Source organism: Pagrus pagrus, assembly GCF_965226575.1.
Source record: "Pagrus pagrus genome assembly, chromosome: 6".
Lineage (NCBI taxonomy): Eukaryota > Metazoa > Chordata > Actinopteri > Spariformes > Sparidae > Pagrus > Pagrus pagrus.
In genome coordinates this window covers 8,896,658-8,917,347 of record NC_140190.1, presented here as the reverse complement: position 1 = coordinate 8,917,347, position 20,690 = coordinate 8,896,658, and the positions used below count along the sequence as shown (strand labels likewise).

The 20,690-nt window shown below is 44.2% G+C and overlaps 1 protein-coding gene across 4 annotated transcripts in view; it reads left to right on the top strand.

Moving 5' to 3' along the window:
* Positions 1–20,690, top strand: part of dab1a (DAB adaptor protein 1a) — a 76,269-nt gene that overhangs the window by 17,329 nt on the left and 38,250 nt on the right. For all 4 annotated transcript variants that reach the window (XM_084355414.1, XM_084355417.1, XM_084355416.1 and 1 more), the window contains exon 2: positions 9,323–9,596. In XM_084355414.1, the coding sequence (XP_084211540.1) occupies positions 9,527–9,596 (70 nt within the window). In that variant the 5' untranslated portion in view covers positions 9,323–9,526. The remainder of the gene's footprint in view (positions 1–9,322; positions 9,597–20,690) is intronic.

The following is a 20,690-nucleotide window of genomic DNA, read 5'->3' as shown; positions in this document are numbered from 1 at the left end:
GTGTGATTATACAGCCAACTAGTTGTATAGCAAACAAATATAAAGTCTATTGCAAGAACGTGTTAAATATGTAGCTTATTGTGCTGCACATTGCTGCTGTAGTTACTCCCCTGTGTGTGTGTGTGTGTGTGTGCGTGTGTGTGTGTGTGTGTGTGTGTGTGAAGTGGTGCGGGGGCTGATCATGTTGTCAGAGTCCATAAGAAACAACAGGGCCTTATTAAACACGGACACTCAGTAAAGATTGATTTTGTTTGGCTGTCTGTGTTTTAACTGGCAGGGCAGGCGACTGTGACAGTGTGCGTGGGCGATTAGACACACGGGCAGGAGGCAGGAAGTGTGACTGACTGATGGCCGCTGGTGGCAGGAGGCTGCACAGGGAGGGCCGGGGAGAAGATGTACTTGTATTCCCTCGGGGATTTCTCCCAAGGGTTGAATTTGGTAGATTTAACCTAGACATTCCCTCTGCGCTCAGAGGACGGAGGCGCGGCGCAGACGGACTGACAGAGTGTGAAGCCATCCATAAAGCTCACCCGTTGGCTTCTCCAGATGTGAGCGAGCTGCTCAGGCAGGGTTCGCCAGCGGCTTACAAGTAAAGAAGTTCGGGGCTGTTATTGTTGAAGGTTTAGCCTAAAGCTTCCTTTACTTCTCTTAGTCACTACCTACTCCGTTCCTCTGCCACCCAGCTCTTCCTCTTCTCTATATCTCGTCTTTCCATCGCTGCTTTAAAGCATGAACAGAAACTGAGCAGAGCTGTAGTATTTTACTCTCAGAAGAACTCAAACATTCCCATGAGCTGCTCCTAACCAGCCCCGCACACTTGTAGGGTATAAGTGCTGTACATGTGTGTCTGTTTGTGTTATCCTTTTCATTCGAGCTGATTGTGTTTGTGGAGTCTGGGACTGGGCAAAGGATGCACCAATCAAACATTTCCTCTCCTGATACCTCGACTCGGGGCATCTGTCGATAAGGATTACAGATCAGCTACCGGTGGTTTCTTTTTCCCTTTTTTTATGTGAGGTAACATCAGGTCAGATTGCTGTGGAGCTACGATCTTTAGAGTGACATTGACAAACAAAAGGTGTTAGTGTGGCCCATCACTTTAAAGGTCAGTCTGCGTGCCACAGCTTCCATGTTGAATGAAATGAAGTCAGCAGGACAGAAACGTCACTCGCTACCGATTCTTTGGGGTTAAACAAAGCACAATAACTCCATCTATAGGGAAGTATATTGATATTATATTGTTGTTGTGATATGAGATTATTTTCTAAGTGCTGTATCATAGGCAACTGGACTCGTTTCAGTTTCTTGAAGACATTTCACCTCTCATCCAAGAGGCTTCCTCAGTTCGAACTAACTGGAGGAGAGTTGCAGGCTTTTAAACTCTGTGTGGGAGTGTCCTGATAGAGTCGTTAATGACATGTGCGAGCTCTGAGTTTTGTGAAAGTACCAATAGTCATCCATATTGTCGCAATGTATATTTTTTCATCCAGTCCTGGCATTTATGAAGTACTTTTGAGGATGCATCTTGATATTAGGGCTGCACAATATATCATTTTAGCATCAACATCACAGTGTGTCCATGCACAAAAGTCACGTTGCAGGATGTACAATGTGGACTCTCATAACTTTTTTACAGTTTTATACAAAAGGAAAAATAACACTCATTTACCAAGACTAATCTACACAGGAAGTCGGTCAATTATTGAATAATTTGGTCCAATTTAAGAGTTTTTATGGATGTTTTCCATGTGTTTCCAATATCGTGCAGCCCTACTTGATATTGCCTTAAAATATTATATTAATGTAATATATTATATTATGATTTAAGGCCATATTGCTCAGCCCTACCCAGTTTCCAACAAGAAATGGGCTAACATGAACAATCTGATAGAATCGATGAATCAGTGAATGAAAGAAACAAAATATCACTTCAGTCTGATTCATCCAGTGTGGTCCCCCTGTGTGCTTTGCTTTTCTTTGGCTGTTCCAGTTTCCTTTAACAGTCCAAAGACATGCAGGTTAGAATGGAAAAAGACCTGTCAGTAGTTGTGAATGTGAGTGTGAATGATGGTTCCTATTTCTTGTGACGGACTGGCGACCTGTCCCAGTTGCATCCCGCCTTACATCCTGTGTGAGCTGCGGTGGGCTCCAGCTCCCCAGTGTGACACTGCACAGATGATGGATGGATTAAAATTTCCATGTTGCAGACGCATGTTTACGTGTCTGAGGTTGCTCCTGGATTATGTAATGTTTACTCCAGCACTGTACTCTATTTTCTGTGTCAGTAGTAAACGCTTCAGACACACAGTGAAGCAACAGTCGTCGTCTCCTGTATCTTTATTTCTCTCTCATCCATCTCTCCATCTCTGTGCGTCTGCCTTTAGAGGCACAGTTTGAAAAGTGCTACGTCTGTGTGTGCGCGTGCGTCTCCCTGGCTGTGTGTGTGCACGTGTATGTTTGTGCAACAGTGTTGCGCGACACCATGATTAAGTGTTTTGAATAATTGATGATTGCATCCCTCATTAAGTCTCAGTCTCCTGCTCCGCCTGGCTCCGGCTCTATTTTTATGCACCAGAATCCTCCTCTCCTCTCTTCTCTTCCACTCCACAGATGTAGCGAATCCATCACTCACTTTAGGCTCTGCTGATTGGGGTCCAGAGGAGCTGTGGGGGGATCTAAATCATGTTGAGTGGACACTTTTAACAGGCAAGCGGCACGATGGACTGCAGCTCAGTGCTGATGGGTTTTTTGAGAGCAAAGAGCGACCCCTGGCTTAAGAGCTGCTGGGGACACACTGGTTGCATCAGTGCAGATTGTGGAAGCTGTCAGTGTGAGCAGGGGCACTTACAAAACCTGCAATCCTCTTCGTTACTGTGTCATTTCCTGTATTTCATGTATTCATTAATTCACCCACTGCTGATATGTACAATTGAATAAGTAAACATGAAGAAATGGTATTTATTTGTATACAAAGGCTCAACATGGAACCATAAATCACTGAATTATTCTTAGAGAGATATAAAATCAAGCAGTGGGAATGAGGAATAACATGCATCAGGTCTGCAAGTGTGTGATGACCACAAGTTTCCAAATTATCAGTAAATGCAATGCTGGAGTACAGCAAATGTGTTTTACATGTGTTAATAGGGAAGATGAGAATGATGTGGGTCGATGTAGTAGAATGACAGAGCGATATTAAAGGAGGCAGCGACGAGATCGGACAGACAGACACACAGAAACTGGAATCAGAGTGCCGGTTTGTTAATAAAGGCATATCCACAGTCTGTCAGCAAAGCTGCAGCTTCCACTCTGCCTCACACACATTGTTGAGTAGGACCAATTTACATTTTAGCACATTAGCAAGGCAGAGGAGACACACACACACACACACACACACACACACACACTCACAGGGGAGGTGCAGGGAGAATGAGATTCGTTTTCATCTATTTCCCCTTAAAACATGAGAAAGGAGGAATTCCCCACAGAGAGCGCAGCGCTTTGATTTCTGCAGCCCCGTGTCTGTAAATAGGTTAGGTGAAGACGATGCGAGGTGTGCGCGTCTGTATGTGTGCGCGCATGTTTTTGTGTTAATTTGCGCTCCGCATGTTCACGTGAGTCTGTCATCTTGTGGGGTATCCTATTTCTGGCAGGAGATTGTGGGTGGGAAAGTGTGTGTGCATGTGTGTGTGTGTGTGTGTGTTTACCTTTTCCTGTTGAGGCCTCTGAATGTTCCTTGTAGTCATCCAGGCAGGCAGGCAGGCAGGGAGCCATGTGGAGCACCTAGAGCAGCTCTGTGTTTCCATGTTTCCCTCCTGCAGTGTGCTGTTGTGCTGGCTGGTGGCCTGGCTGACTGCCTGCTGAACTAGCTGCACTGCTCTTCTCATAGACCTGTAGGCCTGCGTGCTGCAATAGCTGGTGCTTTATCTACCAGACAGCTGCAAAAACTATTTTGAGGTGTTGTTTGGGTGTGGTAGAGATGTAGCCACTGAAGTCACATTTTTTTTTTTCTTGCTTCAACCTCAATAAGAATTGTGTGAAATCCAGCACAGCTGATGTGGTGTGGGAGTGCGATGGCTCTTCAGATCAGTGTCAGAAAGGCCCTTTTGGCCAAAGGCCATGATATGTCAGTAAGCATTGACCCATGATGACCCTCAGCCATGTCTCACTATGTTCAGCTTTAAGCAGTGTACTACGGCTTTGAAGCTTTGATGTGATGTAAGAGTTTCTGTGGTTTGGAGTTTTCTTCATTTCTTTGTTCTTGGTTTTCCCTCATCACTCGCCAACAGCTATATCAGAGCTGTGTTTGATGTGTTAAGTCGTTGCTATTGAGCTTGTTTTGGAAGGCTGCAACTAGTGATTAGTTTAATTATTAGTTTGATTATTCTGATTAATTATCTAAATTATTTGGCGTTGAAAATGGAAAAAAATGAAAATAGTGAAAATAACCAATTCGAATTTCCAAAAGTCAAGATAACATCTTCAGATTGCTTGTTTTTCCGAGCCAACAGTTCACAACCCCAATGTTTTAGACTTCTATTACATTAATGGTGTACAGACTGTACATATGGCTCACCTCTGATCCCAGACTACATTTTTGTAGTCTGTTGACAAGAGATTTAGTTGTACTCCTTATACAGAACTAGCCCATTTTGGTTTTTGTATGTGTTTTTAATGTCTTGGATGTTTAGTTTCATGTTAGCCAAGCAGAATTATTATGCTTAATCTTCTGAATCTTGTTTGGCTATTGGAAGACAGACAGACAGAGCAGCAGTGTTTTGAGTGGCAGAATGATTACCCCAATTAGTTAGATAAAGCTCTCATCAAGGGGGAAGCATTGTTTTATTATTTTATATGCCATATAAGCTTTCAATCATTAATCTCTTACTGATCAGTAACATTGCTGTTGTTTGCTTATGGAAAAAAACTGTTTTTCCTGTATAATAAACCGTCCTGCACAGTTTTGTTTTGCACTTTAGATCGATGTAATCATCCCCATCCATCTATCAGTCATGTCTTGTCGTATGCTAATCCCTTGACAGATGTGAGATTAAGATGAATGACACTGCACTTCTGTGTGATACCTGGGTGTGACTGTACTTTCACCCACCGTTCATGTTGTCGCTGTATATCAACTCATTCACTCATTGGTGCATCTTGTCCTCTAACCTCCCCGAGCTGATCTTTCATCCTTCCTCCCGCTCTCTTCCGTGACGCTCACTCTCATTGCTCCTCGCCCTTCGTCTGTCACTGAGTTGCTCAGACTGCCAGGATTGTCTGGACACTGTGTTTTAGCGGCTGCAGATCAGAAACTGGTAGGTCTCAAGATTTAATATCCTTAGTTGAGGTAAATGTTTGTTTTCTTCGGATTGAATGGTCTTTTATTGACATTTCTTTCTCCCTTTGGTTTGCTAGAAACTATCAGTTGACATTTCAAGGTGCGTTAAACCATCAGCGCGCCCAAAACCGGCGCTTGATTACGTCTGATCGTTAATGTGGTTGAAAGAAAAGATTTGCCATTCAGACATCTGAACCATGACAGAGTGTAACATGGAATAACCTTTGGTACACAGTTGGTTTGGTGGTTATTCATCAACTCGTACAGCTCAGAGGAGAAATGTGTCGCTGATAAGGCCTCCGCGATGGCGTCCGGGTACAAAGGTTGAAGGGGGAGGTGGGGGGTGGAGGAAGCACGGGGAGGAGGCAGAAGATGGACAGAGCACAGGTAGTGAGAAAAGTAGTGCGGAGGTGGTCTCTATGATTATTCATTATTGAGATGGCAGGAGAACTGAATGAGTGGAGCCACTAATCTAACTCTGAGCCTGATGGACAGAACACAATTACCCTGGGAGTGGGAGGTGGGAGAGAGAGGGGGGAGAGGCCAGAGAGAGAGAGCCAGCATCACCCCCACCATCTCCCCACCTCCCTCCCTCCCTCCCTCCTTCTCCTTTTCTCTCTTTCTTTCTTTTTTCTTTCCTGTCGCCTGGCAGACTTTACTGTAGCTGCAGATGATTTCTGGGCATTAAGCTCCTGTTGGCAGCATCCTGTTTATCGAGTCACACACACACACATACAGTAGAGCACACACACACACACACACACAGAGGCAGATCCTCACATCACCCACTCGCGCTTGTTGGCAGCGCCCCATTTACGGACGTCCAATTTACAGCTCGTTCCTCTCTCCTCGGGTCTCCTCTGCTCTGGCTTCAGATTGCTGTCTAAATCCAGACACACTAAGCCACGTTCACGTCTCCGCTCCGCTGCTACTTTTAGCTCGCGCGCCGATTCCAGGTCAAACCGCCACTACAGCGTTCACGATGGCTTTTGATGGCGCTGCTCTTCCCTTCGTGTTGTCGCTCTCTGTGTGTGTATGTATGAGGCAGGGGATTTGTACAGCTGAAGCTAGACATGGACATTTGAGAAATTAACTTGTTCTCGCCTCCAGGGATGGTAGCTTAGATGTAGAACTCTTCCACGACTCTCCAAGGAGAAAAGGACCATATGTCTGGAGCCCCGGAGAAGTCTGGAGAGCGGTGCAGCAGCAGATTTTTAATTCTCAGCTTCACGGCCTCTTTTTTTAAATTTTTTTTTTGTTCATTCTCACCAGCAGACTTGTGGCTGTTTCTCGCTTGCAATGGTTGGATGAGTTGGACTTCTTGAACTAAGTGAGTAGCGCTCTCATAGGAGCAATTTAGCAGCGAGAACATGAACTCAAAACTCATCTCACAGTTTTTTCCTTGATATGTTTTGGATTAAACGCTCAATGTTTAACCGCAGCAGCGCGTCTTCGAATCTTTTTTTGCTTTTTGTAGTTGTAGAATAAAAGCTGTTATTTTCTGGGTGAAAGGCAGTGAGGGGGGGGGGGGGGGGTTGGTTTCTGGACGGCTTCTGTCCTGGTCCAAGTCGAGGATTAACAAACCGCCTTTCTTAAACACAAGCTCCAGATGCTGCCTGAAAGACTTCACAGCTAGAAGGAGAAGAACGAATTCAGAGAACAAAAAGAAGAGAGAAGAGAGGGACAGATTGGGACATGTTCGGGGTTAGAGCTGAAGCCGCTCAAACTCCATCCTTTCTCTTCTGATTTTACTTCCTTGGGCTTTTTTCTCTCCCCTTTTACCCCTTGCTCATTATCTTCCTCACCCACTCTATGTTCCCTCACCCCTCACTTTCTTTCCACTCTGTTCATTTCTCTTCCCTCTAACCCCTCTCTTCATACTCGCTCTCTCTCCATCCATTTGGTGGAACAGTGCTGCTGATAATGCCTGTAATTGGAGTGACTCACACTTTTCCAGTGTGTTTGGACCAGATAAAGAATATTGTCAGCATTTTGCCGACATGGCCTCTGCTGGCAGAATTAAATGGACTCTGTTCTGTTCTGTCTGCAGCAAATTAAAAGCCTCTCAATTCATCTGTTCTCGCCCGAGGCTCACAGGGGCCTCCTATTCACACAGAAACACCGTGGAGAGGGGGGGAGGCAGAGAATAAGAGAGATTTCCCTCTTCCCCAAGAAGCACCAGTCAGTCTTTTTTTCGTTTTGTCCAAGTCTGCACTCAGCCACTATTAGATGGAGACGGAGAGGGAACTAGAGGTCAAGACTGATAGTCTTAGGAGAGGTGAAGAGCAGCTCGGGAGGTAGTCAGATTCATTATTCAGCTTGTCGACTTGCAGCTGTCTCCTGCTGTCTTTGCACTTCAGCATCTCTGCGCAATAAAGGAGTTTGTCTGCGTCTGTGTTTGCATGTAAATGTGTGTGTTTTCATGCATTCACAAATCGGAGTTAGAGTGCGAATACGAGTGTTTTTGGCTGCTAGGTTGTAGTAAACGCTGCCAATCAACACTTCAGAATAAAGTAGCGGCAGATGGGCGAGGAAGGGACAGAATGCTGGACACGGCCCAGTGAGGGCTCCGAGCGTGGTAGTAGTGTTAAAGGAATATTTCACGTTCATACAATATGTATGAATATGGTTATCTTTGCTATTGATAACAATTACACTTAATAGCCACCAAGTGAATTGCTAAAGTCTGGGAACAGGGCAACATGCTGCTTTTGAAGTTTTTGCACCCTCAGCTTGCTGCGAGCTACAGAGAAACCTTGAACTTAGTTATTTTAAAAGTATGGACTGTAGGGGAAAGAGCACTGGGAATCGGTATATTCAAATACAAGTACAGTTACATTAGACATTAGTTTCACGTAAAGCTACTGGTACCAAACCCGGGCCTGCTGCAGAGTTTTGTCTTCTTTGTCTGTATGTCAGGGTTTTCATTGGTCCGTTTGTGATCATCAGATAGCAAAAATGCAGATGATGAAAGGTTTAGATATGAAATCAAATTGTAGTCAGTTACTTTTAAAATCATTACTGAGTACTAAGTAGATTACAAGGTGGTAATGCATACTTAGATATGAGTTAAATTACAGCATGGAAAAAATAAAAGTACAAGTACCCTGCAAAAAGATGGCTTACTTACTTTAATAATTTTGTAATTTGAGTAGTTGTAATTCGTTACCTCCACCCCTGAGAATATAAGATAAAAAAAAAGGACTATTCGACCACTGAATGCACATGTAACTGAACACAGGTCAGTTCATTGTCTTGATGTGATTGCAGATTGTTTTAAGTCTTGTTTAAGTTGGTTGTCTGTTCCTGAGAAACTTTTACTGTTGCTGTTCAGACCAGGACTCTTGTAAAAGAGATTTTGAATCTCAGAGGAAAATCACAGAGGTTTTAAACCTCCAGGTTAACCCAATTTATTTATTCATTATAATGTTGAAATTGTGACCCAGCATGCCAGGTCAAAATCCAGGAAAGTTTACAGCCAGCTTTGTTTATTACCTTGTTTATCTTTATTCTGTCTAATGAGGCATTATAACTGACTCATGTTTGGTTTTGACCTGGTTCGGATAATCTGGTCAAACTGATTGCTTGTTTACAACCTGTTGATTCATCTGGCTGCTTGTGTTTTCCTAACTGACAGAAATGAAGGCTAAAACTGACAGTTGGTGTAAAGTTTTATTGAAAATGAACATTGTTAGTGTTGTTAAACCTGTTTAAATAATTACTGCCCGACCGAAGAAGGAAGTGGTTTAACGAGGTGGGATTGTTCTTTAAGCAGTGTCCTTGCAGAGACCCATTATTGACAGGAAGTGGGAATGGTACACCGGGTCTCTCCGATCCGTTACCATGGGCAACATGTACTCAAGGCCCCCGATCAGAAACAAGCTCATTCTCACGCCTGCTGAGAACTCTTGCAAGGTTTCTCCTGCCAACAGTAAACACAACCTAATTGAAGCAAACCTCTTTCTTCCTCTGTTTTCTCCCCAGCTCTCTGTGGGTGTGTGTGGGATGTTGTGTCAGGGCTAAAGCCCATCCCTCTCCCATGAGCCTGTGTGCCCACACACACACCTGGCGCCTCCACGCACACACCCGGCGCCCACGCACGCACAGCCGGCACTGACGCTGTGAACTGGACCCTCGGAGCCCAGCGGAGCCAAGCGGAGCGGAGTCTAGCCCAGTTGGAGCCTGAGGATGTCAACAGAGACAGAGCTACAGCCAGCGGTCAGGCCCAGCAGCGTCAGACGGGACTCCAAGAGGAAAGGTCGGTACACTGTTATCACACCTGCTGTGCACTTTGAAACTGTGTCAAGGAAGTTATTGCTCATTATTCTTTCAAGTTATCTACTTTTTTACTCTATGAGGAAAGAAATGCATTCACTACTTTACTTACTTTAAGAGAAGAACCAAATCCTTAATAGCCTTGGTGCAGAAAATGATATTACCAGTTTTATTTCCACTGCTTTCCCACTGAAAGTGTCTGCTCGTACAGCAGCAGATGACTCGCAGCTCTGCGAGTATCAGCAGTCACATTTGTCTTTACACGTGACCAGAGGAATCAGAGTTGACCAACACAACGATGGCAGGGGATTTGTTGTTTGTCAATATTTCGCATTTAAATTAATGCTAATAGGGAACCTGAGGACGTCAATGAGGGAAATTGAGTTGGTAACCTCGCTAAGACGCCGGAGGTGCGCAGCGTGTCGGCTCACTGAAGCCACTCCTTCTTGTTCCGTTACTCACTGCAGCGTTTCAAACGATACCTGTAAAGTAGGGATCAACTGAAATGTTTTTTCACGGCCGATATACATTTGCAGTAAAAATGAAACATCTTGGTGTCAAGATTTAAAATAATCAGCTTTCTACTGCATTTGTTTTATAACTTTAGTTACTTTGCAGATTCTGATTATTCAGTGTTGTAGGATATTACTTGTTGTGGGTGGGACATTGAGTGAGACCTCAACATGCACTTGTGATTCTGGCCTGTGCATACTTTTTTACTTTTCAGTTTTAACATTACCTTTTACTGTTATCTTTGCATGAGAAAAAGTAAAAACGACAGTGTCTTGACATATCAAAGCATCCACCTTCCTCTGAGCTGATCTTGACTGAAGAAAGAAATGTGTCACACTGCTGCATTACCATGAAGAACACATTACAAAAACTAGCTATTTTCTAAGACGGTGCCCTCACTACACAAACACACATTTGTCAGCTGCTTTCTCCTTTATATTAATTGTGTTTTGATCTGCTGTTGATGAAGGATTTGGGTCAGAAAACAGAATGCAGGGCTGCTGTTGTTCATAGCTAATTAACAGGTGCGGGGTATTACGGTGCAGGAGCTTGCTACCAAACAGGTGCGGGAGTGTTGTGGTTGGTGAGAGGCAAACAGATCCAGGTGTGAAAAGCTCCAGAGGCAGGTAGCTAGCAGGTGTATTAGCAGGCCTGGGTGGTCTCAGAGCAGAGGTGATGCCAGGGGCCAGGCTGGCAGCCATCACCCAGCTGCTTGGTGCCACCTGCCCGACCGCGAGAGCGACGCCTAGCACTCTCTGAATAAGCATCTGATTGATGTAGCAAAAACTCTGGACACCGTTGGGAACAGCACTTAATGGATGCACACGTACACACACACACACACAGACACACACACACTCAGTATCACCTGCAGCAGATGCCTCATTGCACACGGCGCGCTTCAGCCCCTGCAAACAAGCGTCGGTTCCCCCCATACACAGTGTGTGAGGGAAGGCTGAATGCCTCTCATGTCCTATTTAGAAACAGTATTGTTCTGCTGCAATGGAGATCATGTTCATCATTCAGACTGCTCTCCATATGTGAGGGGATTGCAGACACACACACACACACACACACACAAACACACGCACACTGGGACTGGGATTGAAGCCCAGAAGAGCATATGAGAGGAAAGATGAATGGTTTGCCTTCAGCATTCAGACTTGAGGGTTTTTAGCTTCTTCTCTCTGCCTGCTTTCCCCGTCTCATTCTCTCTCTCTCTCTCTGTCTCTCTCTCCCTCACTCACACACACACACACACACACACACACACACACACACACACACACACACACACACACACACAAACACACTCACACACTACCTTACACCTTGCCTTGTGTCTGCATCTCTTTTTAAAATGGTATGTAGAGTTTGAGCTCACACAAAGTACTTATCGCTCTTCTGATCTGGGTCATTCTTCCAAAACACACATGCACACACGCGTGCACACACACACACGCACGCACGCACACTCTCTCACACACACACACAGGGCAGGGTGATGAAAGTCAAATGCAATCATACATATACCACACACAAGCAGCGAGCGTGCTCTGGGAATAAGAAACTTCGATAATGCTCCCGTTAGTGTGCTTCATGTGTACGACCGGCGTACGTACAGTACATACACATGCTTCCGTCTCCGTCTCTTCGGAGTAGCTCGATTTAAATGAAAATAGATCCTCTGAATGGCTGCTCGTCATTAGGGTGTAAACGGCGGCTTGTGAGAATCCCTGCAGGGATAGTCCTTCACTTTCCTAATATCCTTCCTCTCCCTCCTCATCCTCCTCCTCCGCCCACTGCTCTGACTCCTAAATGACCTTGCCCTGAATGAGTGAGACACAGAGGAGAGACTGATCACGAAGAGAGAGAGCGAGTGAGAGAGACTAATGAGTCAGTGTGAAGGAGAGCTGTTTAATCTCGGGCCTTTGTTTCACACTTCTGTGGTGAAGAATGTAATGAAAAAGACTATGGGACTGCAGCGTGTCACACATTAATCACAGATGGTGTGCGCCTGGCTCGACACGGCGGTGTGTATCTGTGGGTGTGCACGTGTATGTTTCTTTTGTACACACAATTATGTTTCATCTGAGAGCTCAGGGGTCATTCTTCTCCGAGAACCTTTTTTTCTCTTCCAAAAGGTTTTTTATTGAATTACCGTGTCAAGACGGAGATAACCTCCGACCTTTGGCATTTACATGACCGGAGCTGAATAACTGCGGCTTTCTGCCGCCTCCGAGAGTGAATTAGTCCGTCTTATTGGTCAGGCTCGATTCTTGAAGTATAAAAGTCTTAATTAATCCTCAATAAATCCACAAAGATTACATCTCTGCACCTCTACCCCTCTCAACCACCCCCGCTTCCTTCCCCCCACAACTCCTCCACAGTACTTGTGTCCCTGCAAGTCATAATAATTCTCAATTTTAATGTAGGTGCTAATTTACACCTCTGGTTGCCAACCGTTTAGGTCTTGACCCACTGACAACCTGTCATCAAAGGTTGCTTATACACGGCTTGGCCACCACCTTGTCATTTACAACAATTCTCAATATATTGCAGTCTAATACACCATCACTGACTATGACATCAGTGCTACAAGTTATAAATAAATTGCCACAGCTATGACAGTGTCAATAAAAAACTTGTTTGGGCAGATTTTCATCAGCAGAACTGTTGTATCAGATTGCATCAGACTACGTGTGTCTGTCTATTATAACCTTTAAGTTATGCAAAGGGATACGAGTCAATTAAGACGCCTCGAGTGGATGTTTGTTCATTAGCGTAACGGCTAGTTTCTTAAAAGGAAACGCATTTTGATATGCTTCATTATCAATAAAACACAGAGCTGACAGTCGTGCCAGTGCAAAACACCAACACACACTGTGTGAATGTCAAATTAGAACAGCGAGCCAATTTGAGGTTTGTGAAGAGCCCAACAGCTGCCGACAGTTTTGTCTCCACTTCAAACTTTTCCATCTCAGCGCCCACCTTGTAATGAAGTACGATGAACCGTGGACGTCTTACTCTGGGGAATCTCTGAATCGCATTTCACACTTTCACCGTGCGCGCAAATCATTCTGGCATTCACGACGTAGGCTTTCAACAGCACTGCATTTTGTCAAATGTAGTGTAATTAATATAATTACAGATTACACTTAAAGCTGTTATAGCATGCTTAATGAACTGGTACGCTTCAGCCTCCAGAGGATCTCAAGTCAAAACAGGGTACAAAGATTGATCTGTGAGGCTGGCTGAGAGAGTTTTCTTTTACAGTACTTTGAAGGAGACATATAATGCTCATTTTCAGGTTCATAATTTAATTTAGAATAGGTTGACATGCTGTATTGCTCAAAAAACACATCAGTTTTCTCATACTGTCCACTGCCGCAGCACTGTAATCACCCTCAGTCTAAAACACTCTGTTTTAGCTCCTGTCTCTTTAAGGCCCGCCCTCCTGGATACCCAGCCTGCTCTGATTGGTCAGCTCACACACACCTGAGCCAGCACCGCTAACAACAACAGAGCAGCAGTGCTAAATCAATTCTTACGTGCCAAGAGTACAGTAGCTGTATATATTCACAGTTGATACAGAATAAGTTACAAAAAAGTGGAATCTGAACCACTAAACTCCTCTGACTTCTCTGTGAAGCTGGCATCATGCCTGTACTGTTGTTACAGTGTGTATGGACATTGTCAGAGTTGTGAATGAATATTTGAGGCCAGCCAAGTGTTTGCAAATTGTGACTAAGATCGGTAAGCTCGTCTACGCAAGCAGCGCACGTTGGCAGGTAACCAGCAATCATGTGGGTGTTATTCATTTCTAAAACCCCACTTGTAAATATAGCAACTCTGACGTTAGTAATTTTGGGACTCTTACCAACAGATTATGACTTTTTTTTAACTTTTTTATTCACAGTATTGTCTATATAACATCCTTAAATGTTCAAATAAATCATTCATAGATGCGTGCCCGTCTTTGAGGATGTGACAAAGAATACGATTACAAGTAATAATAACTTCCGCTTCACACGCAGTCGGCTGTCATCGCAACTCTGGAAAATCACGACTCTCCCACGGTGGGGGATCGGGCTGAGGATGTGTGGGAGGGTGCATCTACAGTGTAGCTGGCAGCCAACAGCATGAAAAGAGTGGTTAAGGGTTATAGCTGTGCAGCTGTTAGCCTTTGTGTGTGTGGATGTGTGCGGGGTGTGTGTGTTTGCTCGTCTCTGGTGTGCGATTAGCAAACACATTATCTGCTTCGTGTGGATATTATGCACACATCCAGTCTATCTGGCACAATCACCGCAGCCATTTACTCTGATATCTTTCCCTGGGGAATCTTAGAGCACAAACAACGGTATTTTGAGTGTGTGTATGTGTGTAAGTTTGTATGTGTGTGTGTGTGTGTGTGCCTTCTATGAGAGGTAATCAGATCTGTTCCCTCCAATCAGACAGTGATTGAATTGAATTGGCTGTCTGCTGTTGTGGTTGTCAGTGGAGGCCAGTAGTGGATACGGGAGGGATAGAAGACAAAAAAAACGACACTTGGTCGCAGATAGAGGCACACCATCACTAAAACTATATTTAGAGATAACTGCCTCCTCTCCGTCCTCTCCCACTATCTGCTTACCCTTCTCTCCCATCAGGTTATTCCTGGAAAATTAGTGACCTATCCCATCCCACTGTCTACTCTTTTCACCAGCCCGTGCTCTTTATCCATCCCCTTTTTTTTTTGCAGCACCGTAATAACCGCGGAGGGCAGGTAAAGGTTGGTGAGATGCGATCAATGCTATTCCCAGGCAGGCTTCTCATTCCACAAACCCACGTCTCCGCTCTGTGCAGCGGCTCCAATGACACACTCCTCTGCCCCTATTCTTGTGTGTTAAAAAAGCTTCAGCCAAGCTTTCAGATGTGACCACAGAGAATAAGCATTCAAAACGCCTGACTCGGGGAGGAAAATATATAACAGTGAAAGCCCTTTATTTGCCTTCCGGAGTCTTGGACTATGGGTGTGTGTTTGTGTGTGTGTGCTCTGTGATCCTCTCAGTATGTTCAGCCTTAGTCCTCTCCTCCACACTAGTTGGTGTGGCTTTGCCCACCGCATCACTAACTACGGTCTCCATAGCAACAGTTTGCTCCCTGCTTATAATTTGCACAAAAGGAAAACGTCCCAATGTCACACACACACAGGCTCTAATAAAGGCCGCTGCTCTCACCCCGCTGTGCTGGTTGAAGGACTGTGCATTGAAGGGGCATTTCTCATTTGTAAGATGTTGACAGGCTGCTGTTTTTCTGTTTCATAACAGAAACAGAGCTCTTTGTGCGGAGCTGATCTGAGACACATCAGCACTGTGAGTTAAAGCAAAAGCTGGATTAATTGTTCATGTCTTCTAAGGCAAAGAATAGTGCATGACTCCATTTTCTTACACTTAGTGAAGGTGATATCTGGTCTAGCTAGAATCAAAAAAAGTCATTTTAAAGTAAGAAAACACAAAAATCAAAGTAATGATGATAAATATTTAAAGAAAGAGAAAAGGAGCAACAGAAATAGTTTCAAGGTTCTTCTTGTAGGGGTCGTACTTTCAGAAACTTAAGTGGCTGACTGTTGCTGATTGGTCAAACAGACACAGCCACAACTACAACTTGTGCACCGCTTCATTAAGAAAATGAGGGAGTGTTCTAGTATTGAAATCAAACTTGATCTGCTGATTGCTGAACTTTTTGGTCTAAAAGGCAAAAACATCTGCTTGGAACAGCAGCTTACGAGCTTTGCAGAGATGGCATTTTGAAAGCAGCTGTAGAAGAATATTTACCGCATCATTTTGCAGAAACGAAGTGACTGATCTTAAAATGTTTTAAGCTACTTTAAGCTATGTTGGCAGTGCAGTTCTCCTTCCATTAATGTCTGTGTGCAACACTTGTAACCAAGACATAATATAGATTTGATAATATTAATAATAATAATAATAATAATAATATACATTTTATTTATATAGTGCTTTTCATGATAGTCAAATACACTTTAACCGACCCATTGAAACATGTGAAAAAAGGCATCATCAGAGATTAAAAGCAGCTCTGAAAAGGTGAGTTTTGATCAGTGTTTCAGGTGCGGACAGGTCGGTGCAGTCTCAGATGTGTTTGAGGAGAGAGGTCCAGAGGGAGGGGCAGCTGTAGAAAAGGCTCTGTCGCTCCAGGTCAATAGCTTAGATCTGGGTGGTGAAGACGGAGGGCATCAGATGGAAGAGGCAACAGCAAGGAGTGTGGTGGTGGAGCAGGCTGGTGAGGTAGGAGGGAGCCTGATTATGGAGGGCTTTGAATTGGATCTGTTGTGGGGCGGGGAGCCGGTGGAGAGGTGGTGCATAAAGAGCGAGGTGATTTGTTTTGAAATGATGTTACGTGAGTACCTTAACGTACATAAATGATGAAACTTATGTGACTTACGTAACCTAGCTGACATCAAAGAAGTTATGTGACTGAATGTAGTGATTTACCCCAACGTTAATAACAATCCAAAAGTCAGGCCATAACAAGTTAACTATACGTTGGTAACTTTTATTTTGAAAGTGTAGCCGGATTTTGCATATGTATTATTGCTGGAGCCATTCATGTGCAAAGAGTTGGGTTTGAGAACATTTTGAATTAATTACCATAAAAAATATTGGATAAGGGGGAACTTGGTGGCCGAGTGGACAAGACACCGTGCCATACAACACACCAGGTTTGATTCTAGCTAGAGAATGAGACCTTTTTCTCTTTCTTCCTATTCCCTGTCTAGTAAAAGGGCAAAAAGCAGCGAAACGTATTACATTATTTAATAGAATTTGCTATAGTATAATATTTAAATTCCTCCTTCTCTCATTTTCTTCAAGAGCCTACAGGACATGTAATTTACAAAGCAGATCCGTACTCCGTGAACAGAAAAGATTTAACAGTTTAATTCCAGGAGGGACCAAAGGGATGATGATGATGATGATACACAGCGAGGAGATAAGAGAGTTAGAAACATGGAGAGGCACTCTGGCAGATGGCAGAGCTTCCTCTTCCTTTTCATGCCGTATGATGTTCGTCAGTCCTCCTTTGCTCCATCCCTCTCTTCCAGGACCCCGGCTGGGTGAATGAAGGGAAGGGGTTCATTACGCAAGATGAGACACAGAAAGACAGAGAGGGGAAGGACAACAACTTCAAGTGGTTCCATATTTTGGCAGAGATGACAGACATGAGAGAAGGCTTTGTTCTGGCACACTCGCCTTGGCATGAAAGGAGGACCGCTGTGTTTTGAGGAGTTACCTGTGTTTCCTAATGCTTTGAAAGACGGGTCTCTAGTGTTTGACTGTCACACACACACACACACACACACATGCACATAAACACACGCACACATGGACGTACACACGAGCACGCCTCCTGTTCACACAGACTGTGGGATTTAGGAAACAAATAGTTCTGACACTTTTCAGTCAGATGTGTCTTATAATGTTTGAACAGACTAAATAGTGTGTGTGTGTGTGTGTGTGTGTGTGTGTGTGTGTGTGTGTGTATTTAGGTGTGTTACCGACTGAGGACAGTGCGAGTTGGTTTTTCTACCTCCTCTGATGACTGGAAGTATTCGGTGAATGCTCACAATGCACGAGGCTCGGAGAACTCCATGTTCTTCTCTTGCACCGCTGTATGAACGGTAACGCGATAGAGGAATCGAGTGTGTGTTTGCGTGCGCGTGTTTTTAATGTGTGCGAGTGGCGGCCGAGGGGCGACCAACAGCGCAGTCCATGGGGGGAACCGCTTCAGCGTTGCATGACAGGATGCTAGCGACTTGTTTACACAGCCCGCTCTCTGATGCCCTGTCAGAGCGCAGAAAACACACTGCAGCTCACACAAACAAAACACACACACACGCATATGCACATAGACACAGTTGCATGCAGACTCGCAGGCCATGTTCCCCTTCGTTAGTGAGACCAATTACCTTGTAATTAAAGCCAGGGCGAGAAACGAGCTTTACCACCAAGAGTCCTACATAGACTGAGGGCTGCTGGGTGGAGAGAGAGAGACAGCAGGATCGAGGGTGGCCTTATGGTAGTAGAGGTACTGCCGGCTTCTTAGTCGGCTTCTTATTAAATGGGGAGAACGTAGAAAGGATGAAATGAAAGTGTAGAGGAGATAATTAAGTCAGATGCACTAGTACATGCTGTTTCTGCTGTATGTTTGTGTGCACCGAATGAACTTCGCTTCCACGGATAAAAGACGGACGGTTGTCGTTCCCATCATCAACGCTTCATATAGATTTTTAGTCTTAATAAGCAATGTGTTGTACGTACAGCAAACATGAGCTGAGTGCTTTTTTTCCCCAGGTGCTTCAGTTCATGTTGTTATGGTGAAAATACTACACTTTAACCCAACAGGGGAGAAAAACATGCTGAACAGCACACAGGCACAGTGAGTGGAGTTGTGCTGTTTTGCTCTTTGCGCTGTGTCAAAAGCTTCGAGCATTTCCTGAAGTCATCTTCATCACATACCAAGTGAGCAATAAAATCAACTCTTGCTATGATGGTTGTGTGCACACTCACAAAACCCTCAGTGGGTTTGTGGCTCAGTAAAAGAAAAGATCAATGCAATAAAAAATAACAAGCACCAAACACGTTCGAGTAACAATTTCGCTAAAGGATAATAGACCAGTTATTTTAGTGAATCAGCATTTTATAAATTCCATTAAATTTACACTGATCAGTAAAATACTTTTACCCATTAACATGATTAAGTACAACTGGTACATCATAAAAACTGCAAGACGCAAGAATGTCAGACATTTTTTATCTGAGTCACTTTGTTTCACCATGCATGTTCAAAGTTTTTTGAGCATCACAACCTCCGTAAACTCACTATCATTATTTGATCCATTCATGGATCAAGAAGACCTGCACGATTAAATCATTTTATCCCCATTCAAGGTAGCCGAGGGCTAACCGGAAAGTTAGCTGGCTCGGCCAGCACAAGTGTCTAGCGTGCTCACTGTATGGCCTCACAATGCACAAGGTCCGGGTAATTTTATACCTGGAAAGTTGAACTTTTTTGGCTTTAGGCTTCACTGAGCAGGTGTCTTAGCATTGAATGAGGCTCCACCTCTGACGCTGTATCGAGTGCTCATTAAAAGTCCATCGTCTGCACTGAATTTTGTTAAAGTTTATTTAGAATTTAACACTGAAGGGCATTTTTTTTTAAATCTAAAAATGTTGTTTATACTATACGTATACTATTAGGTATACTAGTTACCTACATGACTTTAATTTCCTGTTTAAATCTGTTACACAACATAAAAAGTGGCTGTTCCTTCGTATGCTATAAAGTTGGTGAAAAAAGTTTCCTTAAAGGTGTTAGACTTACCTACACAAAAGTTTTCGCCATGTCCTTCCCCAAAGTGACCTTGACACAGGGTGTGGATGTTTCTGAGTGTGTGTGTGTGTGTGTGTGTGTGTGTGTGTGTGTGTGTGTGTGTGTGTGTATGGGCCGGTAATGGGCAGTGTATTGTGTCTGTCCCTGACGTATTTTTCAGCTCTAATGTTTTTCTGCCACCGAGGATTGCTCGATGCCTCAGGTCACACGTGCATGCACACGCACCTTCACGCACAGACAGCTCAGGTCTGTGGCTGTGCCCCTGTCATCCAGGTCAGAGCGCCGGGTGGCGGGGAGATGGAGCTGGGAAAAAGGGGGAAAGAAATAGAGATGGAGAGAGAACGAATGTCGGGACAAGAAGAACAAAAGGGCAAGAGGATAAAGATTACACTATAGCTCTTTGAGATTGTCCATATGTCTAACTTTACTTCGTTCTTTTACAAACGTGCCAAAGCTGTCTTCTGGCACAGAAGCCAAATTGCTACTAATAAAAAGACAAATACATGATATCAAAAGCTGCAGGGAGAACATGAGTTTGAACTAAATGCATCTCAGTGTAAACTTCACATAATTTAGCAAACTACTTGAGCTGCGAAGAAGCGGCTTCATTCAGTAAACACAACAGCAGTCGTGTTGCAAATAAGACAGAAGAAAGCACATCAGCGCAGCGCTCGCTTATTTGATGAGTGGCAGCAGCAGCACTTTATCATCTCATTTTACACCCGCCGTTTCACTTCAGTGACTGTGGCTATGTTTTTTGTAACGTGTGCATATGCGTAGACTCAGTGTGAGCTTTTGTGTGCCAAATCAATCGTCCGGACCTAAGCATGGAGCTGAAGGGGGAAACTTGTTGTTTTCTTGGCACATGCTGTTTGTGGGTTTAAAAGAGCCTGCGTGAGAGCGGGTATGAGTGAGCGCTTCATCTGAGCAAGCCTCTGATAGGTAAAGAAAGCACACGCACCAAAAAAAAAAAAAAACCTCACACACACTTTCTCGCACACAGTCAGCAGCGGGGTTTAGAAGCAGGATTAATTGGAGAGTAACTGCGGTGTTCCCTCATGTGCTGTTGAGTGTTTGTTGGGAACCATCCCAGCTGTAGTTAAGAGCCTCTGGGTGCTGCTTCATTTGGAGCACAGTGAAACAAGCTCCACACTTCAGCCGCCTCTGCAAG